The 7,373-nt window shown below is 39.2% G+C and overlaps 1 protein-coding gene across 3 annotated transcripts in view; it reads left to right on the top strand.

The window, feature by feature from the left end:
- arid3c (AT rich interactive domain 3C (BRIGHT-like)) overlaps window positions 1-7,373 on the top strand; it is a 128,525-nt gene that overhangs the window by 107,887 nt on the left and 13,265 nt on the right. For 2 of the 3 annotated variants that reach the window (XM_050049946.1, XM_050049944.1), the window contains exons 5-6: window positions 3,320-3,564; window positions 5,845-6,135. In XM_050049946.1, the coding sequence (XP_049905903.1) occupies window positions 3,320-3,564; window positions 5,845-6,135 (536 nt within the window). The remainder of the gene's footprint in view (window positions 1-3,319; window positions 3,565-5,844; window positions 6,136-7,373) is intronic. The other variant, XM_050049945.1, reaches the window with a different exon arrangement.

Raw genomic sequence — 7,373 nt, 5'->3', positions numbered from 1 at the left:
GCTCCTGATCTACTTTTGGAGACTTTAGGAACCACGAGTAACCCTGCGTTCTCAGAGCGCAGTGTTCTGGTGGGATTATATGGCACTATGAGCTCTCTAAGATATGACGGAGCTTGACCATTTAGAGCTTTATAAGTTAACAGTAGGATTTTAAATTCAATTCTGGATTTTACAGGGAGCCAGTGCAGAGAAGCTAAAACAACAGAAATATGATCTCGTTTCTTAGTTCCTGTCAGCACACATGCCGCTGTGTTCTGAATTAGCTGGAGAGTTTTCAAAGACGATTAGAGCTACCTGATAACAGGGAATTACAGTAATCCAGCCTTGAGGTAGCCAAAGTGTGGACCAATTGTTCTGCATCTTTTCGGGTCAGGATAGGCCTAATTTTTTACAATATTATGCAGATGAAAAAATGCAGTCCGTGAGGTTTGTTCTAAGTGTGAATTAAAAGACAAATCTTGGTCAAATATTACTCCACGGTTTCTTACAGTAGTGCTAGAGGCCAGAGCAATGCCATCCAGAGAAAGTATGTCATCAGATAAAGAGTCTCTGAGTTGTTTGGGGCCAAGATAATTACCAAAGTTGAAGGATGGAAGGTTTGTGCCAGAACATGTATTATTGCCATTGCAGTATATTTGTTTGAATCTGGTCACTGTCTTGAAGCCATTTACAAATTGCACATAGTAATTGCACTTTTTTTCAGATGGCAAGAACAACATGCTAATATATATATCAACTGAACTGAACAAGTTTTTATTTTAGATTTTCATATATGCACTCTTTCCTTTGTACTGCTGCTGCACAGCAGTTTCACTCAAGACAAATGAAGTTCTGTATTATCTTTATCTTAAATAATCCAGCAATTGTGGTTAAGATGCCCTAAAAAGTTTACAACATCACTGACCTTTACAGCATTAATTAAAATTCAATCATATGACTTGTTATTGATCTTACAATTTTTTCTGATTGCTTAGGCCAGGGGTAGGCAACCTGCGGCTCCAGAGCTGCACGTGGCTCTTTAGCCCCTCTCCAGTGGCTCCCTGTGGCTTTGACATAAAATTATATGGAAATGAAAGACAGTTACTTTTTTAACATTTTAATTTTCATTTATTGTTGTAGGCTGAAAGTGACCTGGCACCTGGCCTGGCACCTTTTCCTCTAAAAACATCTATAGCAATGGCAACAGTAGTCTGGAATCGTCCTAGATAGGCTAGCTGTGGATTCCAAATCCAAAAACAGGGAAGTCTCAGGGGAAAATAGAGAATGTAATTCAAGATCAAAACTTGAATTTTCAGTTTCAAATTTTATTTTTTCAAGTACAAAACATTTGGCCCCAATATGGCTCTATAGTAATAGTGCTGGGACAAATTTGTTTGCCTACATCAGCAACACTGCAAAGTTAAAGTACCAGATAATCAAAAGTAGCCGAATGCAGAATAGCCATCTTGTGCTAAAACATATTAATGAATGCTCATTTAGATCTATTAGTAATGTTGATGGGCTAAATTCAGCTTTAAAGGCTGTGTTACCTTTATTATGAGGCTCAAATATGTTTTGTGGCTTCACAAGTATAACCTGCAAAAATGTATACATCTCTTACAAAAGCAAACAATTCTTGCAAACTCTTTTTCTTTTTGTTCTGTCAATACAGGACACACAAACCATCATTTGATGGCACAGGAAGCATCAAATACACAGTGACAGTATAAATGAAAAACACCTGTGGCTTTTGCTTTTTCTGTGTGCAGGGCAATAAAGTTTGCAATACAGCTTTCTCATATATGCAGTAAACATATGCACTGCACACACAGCTATCCAAATGTGTAAAGTATAGATGTGTAGTCCAAATGTAGCACACTATCTATATAAAAACAATGGGAAACACTCCTCAAACAACAAAAACATAAACAAAAATATTAATCTTATAACAAAAGAAATAAATGAATAGGCTAAATCTCACCCCCATGGGTCTGGCCAAAAGACTTAATCTATATCTCTCTGCCCGATATTGGCCTTCATTGTAGTCTCAGTGGGCGGAAGTTTGCTGCATAGATCAGCCTCGCATTGGGTGGAACGAGCCACCCGCTGAAGTCCCGTCCTACCACCTCCGGTTGTGTAGCAGTTTTCAACCGTTTTCAACACGTCCTTTACTAACTTTTGCGGTGTTTGGTCTTGTGGGGATGTAGCCATTTTTCTGCCATGGTTCGTGTCCTGTAGGTGATATTTTTGTGGGCGTGTTACACCAAAACCTGTTTCCCCCCGGCAATATTTTTGCAAGCGCACTGTTGCTGTGGCACCGCCCAGAACGATTGTGATTGGTTGAAAGAAATACAAGCAGCCGGGGCGTTTTTTTCTCTTTCTTGAGAAAGGTCTGCTGAGCGAGACTACCTTCATTGTTATCCAAATGTTTGTCTGTGACCTATTCATAGTGTTTAACCTGTGATTTGTAAATCATCTCACTATCTTAAAGTGTTTTCACATGTGTCAGTGTGGAAAAGGCAATCAGCAAAATAATGGAGCAATGGAAATGGCAGTGTTTACAGTTTTGCTAGAAGTGTGTTATTACTGTAACACGATTAAAGAGCCATATTTTCAGGAGTAGCAGTGTAGACACACATGTCAGTGAAAAGTCACAGCCCAGACTCCTCTGACAGTGAACAGATTTGTCTAAATATCATGCAGTGGAAGCAAACGTATTCAGACTTTTAGAGGCTCCTTTGTGCTAGTTTCACTTTCAGTCAGGACTTTGGATTAATCATATTAAATTTAAGGTCCTGTTGCTCTCTCTCTTTTCATCCTTCCGCCCCACTGTTCCTCTCTGTGTCTGCCGTCTTCTGTCATAAAAAGCCAAATAGAAAACCAATTAGCTGTATACATGGCAGAGATATCTATGTTTGCAAGGAGAGGTCCGGTTTCTCTAATTTTTTACCCTGATTACTGAACAGTTTTCCCCATTTACATGTCATTTAAGAAATCATCTTACTGGAGAACACCGACTGTAACCTGGTTACTCAGATGCTGCCATTACAAATGTCGTCTGAAGTGACCCACTGCAGATCCTAATCAGATCCTTTATCTGAGATAGAGTAGTAATTATAATTTGTAAACTGTTCTTGATGCTAGATAAATCAATTTAATTTTTTTCAGGCAAACCCATGATATAATTTAAAGTATGCAGTTTGAATGGTCGTGGTTTTATTGTGGGACTGATCATTTTCCTGCAAAAATCAATTGATTTATTAATGATTGACAATATGTGACAAAATGACACAGTGACAAAAAGCAGAGTAAATGACTGAACTCTTCTTCTTCCCTCTAGGTATATGAAGTACCTCTACCCATATGAATGTGAAAAGCGGGGACTGAGCTCCCCCGGTGAGCTCCAGGCAGCTATCGACAGCAACCGGCGGGAAGGTCGTCGGCAGAGCTACGGCTCCGCCATCTTCAACTACTCTCCTGTGGGAACCCCCACTCTCCTGTCCTCACCAAAGATACACATGTCCCACCTGTCTATGCCCACTCACAACAGTGGCCATATCTCCCACGTGCCTGTGATCAAGAAAGGTAACATAAGACAAGATATAAGATATACAATATGAAGACATGGCAAAATAAAATAAGACAGTACAACAAAGTCTTAATATTATTTTATTACTATTTACCTCAACCGCAGAGAGAAATATATTTCATAATATTTGAGTAAGAAGCCTCACCATTTTTTGAATTGAATTGAATTTTCAGAATTGTTGTTCTGATCTGCACTGGTTTGCTGTTAACTCAACACTTTCCTCCACGCTTACTCATTGTCTCAACTTTAATGTCCATTTCCACACCATTAATTCATCAGTAACAACAATTTCATGCCATACTCACCACTCTGCTGCTCGCCTTGGATTTTTTGGAACCAGAAGTGACCATATTTGAATGAGAGAGTGGGGATAGCCCTGATGCTAGCTGCTAACTTGGTTACCATGGTGCATTTACAGCTATGGTTAATTGTGATACTACTAACATAATTTTAATTTTCATCAGCAAAAAATTGGCTTAAAACTATTAAAACTAGAGGGTCTTTTAGTACAACCAAATTCTGAAAAAACGATCAAGTTCCATTAACTGAAGTAACGACAGGTACAGCTACACCTACACCTATACTACTCCTATAATCTGGGGTTACAAAATGGTACATTGTTGCTGACTTGTCAACGGATGGCACTGACCTGTCACAAGTGGCCACATCCTTAATCATGCATAACTTTAAGCCTCAATAATATTTAAATGGGTGAGTTAAAATAAAAATGGTAAGTGTTCATGAATGTTGAAATTAGCTATAGAGACCAAGACCATTTTTTGTACCAGGCTGTAAACGCATTTATTTCTGCTGTAAAGTTGGACATTTTAATATGGGGGTCTATGAGGATTGCATCAGGCTGTGTCTGAAATCATTCACTTATTCACTGCTCCCTACTCACTATATAGGGAATTGTTTGTAGAGAACTGTATAGTGAGCTCATCTGCAACATGAAAAAAAAACCTTTGGACACCACTCAGGTCATATTCACAGTGCCGTTTATTACGTCATTGCAGTTGCACAATTAAAATGTGCCATATCAGCGTTGGCTGGTGAACCTTCCATAACAAATACCAACACACATATGTGAGATAAAAACTTGAAATTATATCTAGCATATTTTTCCAAATTTTTGTTTGTGTTGTGTTGAGTGTTGTGTGAGATATGCTGCTCTGCTCACATTAAACATAGGCCTTTTAATAACAGTACAGTGTTAGACAGACAAGAGGACAAATGGAATAAGGCTGTGCAAATGTGCATTATATTAAATTTACCACAACATCATTTGCAAATTTTTGAAAATGGCTTTTATTTTAGAATTTAGAATTTATCTTATGGCAAGATAACATGGGCATGGCTGGATTCTGCTTGAGAAAAGTAAGAAATGTTGACTTGACCAACCCATTTACAAACATGAAGTTAAAATTAATCATGATGCAATCGATAGGCCAGACCTGAAATAAATTAAATCTTTTTTGTCCCTCTAAAAGATGATTCATTTCCTCCTTGTAAATATCTTTCAAAGGAAAGGCTGCACATGATGCATTACACAGATCACAACATCTTTTTTGAGAAACTGTTGCGTGATTACCAGGCCTCTTAAGAAGAAGTTGGTATGTTCACATGTCAGAAATGTATGTCACAATAGCCTCCTTATTTAAATTCATTTATACTCATGCAACTTGTGGGTAGTATGGTCATTTCCCCCTAAAGAGGAAACATCTCGCAGGACTTCCTCATCACTGACTACTGATTTCCGAGACACACTAATGCACATAAAAAGCATGAGAGCTCTTTGATTACACGTCTTCAAGGAAAAATAGCAGCTGGCTAATCTGTGTAGTGTGCCACAAAGACATCAGCAACGTCCAGAGATCAGTTATGTTTGTTTCAAGTTATTTTAGTGTTGTTAGTGTAGTTAATCTGCAGGGTTAAGATATTAAATATGATCCAATTTTAAAAGTCAACAAATTGAATAACTGACATCTGCCAGCATCATCTGTTACTGATGGGTTAGCATTGTGCTTGATGTCATCATCAATACAATGCACGTTGTATTACTTTTTGTAGTACAGAATAATTTTAAAGCAACAGTGAGAGCAAAGAAAAAATAAGAAATGTGAAAGTTTACTGCAGAGTATTATCTACATTACCACTCTCATTTAAGGAAAGGTGACAGGAGTCACATAAAGCCTGTTCACATGACTTTTCACTCAAGCATGCAGACGTGTGTTGAGAGATAGATATCACCTTCTCAAGAATATTTTTCCCTCCAGAAGAGCCCATGATGGCCAGCTGCCTGCCCAGCCGTGTAGCCCTCCCCATGTCACCCAGCAGCCATCATGCCGCAGCTGTGGCCGCCCAGGCAGCCGCAGCTCAGGCAGCGGCGGCCGTCCAGGCGGCAGCCCTGGAACAGCTCAGAGAGAAGTTGGAGAGCGGTGAACCGCCAGAGAAGAAGATGATGATGGTGGCAGAGGAGCAGCAGAGGATCATGCAGCATGCCCTGCAGCAGAACCTGCTGGCTATGGCCACCCAGCTGCCCCTCAACATCAAACTCAATAACAGAGGTGAGACACACTCAGGAGGTTTTAGTACACTGATATGTGTGGACTTAATATGTTTGTCTGTGCTGTCTTTAGTGTTAGTCTTGATTTTTCTGCATTTGGCCAAGTGGTCAAAGAACATTAGAGACTAGACAGGAGACTTTCCTCTGTGCTGTAACACCATCTATGCTCCCTCACTTACACCTCAACACTTCATAGGTAATACAGTGTTTATTCGTACACAGTCAAGGGATAAGTCTGTTGATATTCAATATTTTGATTACTGTTAACAAATCTCCTGAAAAGACTTAAACCAACAATGAATGTGTCTACTAACCAGTACTGTGTGTGTATCTACAGTCCGATATATCCTCTTCCTCTGTGCCATGGAACTCTATTGTTGTTAAAAACACATCGGTGAAACACACTAGCCCTTTTGGAGCCGCTATAAAGTCCCTTCTCTATGCCTCCTTTGCATTTTTACACAGCACCAAACAGTATCGGCATCATCATGCCACTTAAGTGTGTGATTTTAGACAGCATGTCTGTATCTCGGTAGCAAAAGAGGCATGGCAGGTGTGACACGTAACATGTGTCAGCAGCGCTATATAAACAATGACAATGGAATTAGCTTGGCAATAACAATCAAATACTCACTAGAGCAATAACTGTGAATTAATCTGCTGTTGAAAATAGTTCCCAGCAAATGCACTGTTTCCTCTTGTTGGAGAAATGTTTGATAAAAACTACAGTGAGCAGCTGAGACTTTTTTTTTTAAATTACAATATATTTGTGAGTTATGCAGTGGCACCCCCCAAAGCAGGGCCAGGGAGCCATGGCCATGGCAAGGGAACATCTGGCTGAAGAATAGCAATCTTTCTGAATGAAAATGGGTGCTCACATAAAGCCACCCCTAGGAAATGTTTTAGGGGGGTGCCACTGGAGGTATGTCTTCGCTAAGAACCAGTGGGCTTAGAGCTATGAGTCACAGACAGAGTCGGGAAGTAAGAAGGTATTTAGAGACAGACTAACACATTGTTGGTTTTGATCTTTTTATGAGATTTGTTAAAACTAATGCCAGCCTCATCATCATTGGAACCCCACTTAAAGTATCCTTTCGCTTGAATTATTACATTTAAATGTGCATCTAATATAAAACAGTGATGTCTGAGATTAAATATGCCCGTTCAGTGTAAACCAGCTTCTATTCATTTATGTTTTTTATTTAACCTTCATTTTAGCAAGAATATTCCAATTAACAT

Source organism: Epinephelus moara, chromosome 8 (genome assembly GCF_006386435.1).
Source record: "Epinephelus moara isolate mb chromosome 8, YSFRI_EMoa_1.0, whole genome shotgun sequence".
NCBI classification, from domain to species: Eukaryota; Metazoa; Chordata; class Actinopteri; order Perciformes; family Serranidae; genus Epinephelus; species Epinephelus moara.
The sequence above is the reverse complement of the archived record's forward strand: the minus strand, read 5'-3'. Positions and strand labels throughout refer to the sequence as shown.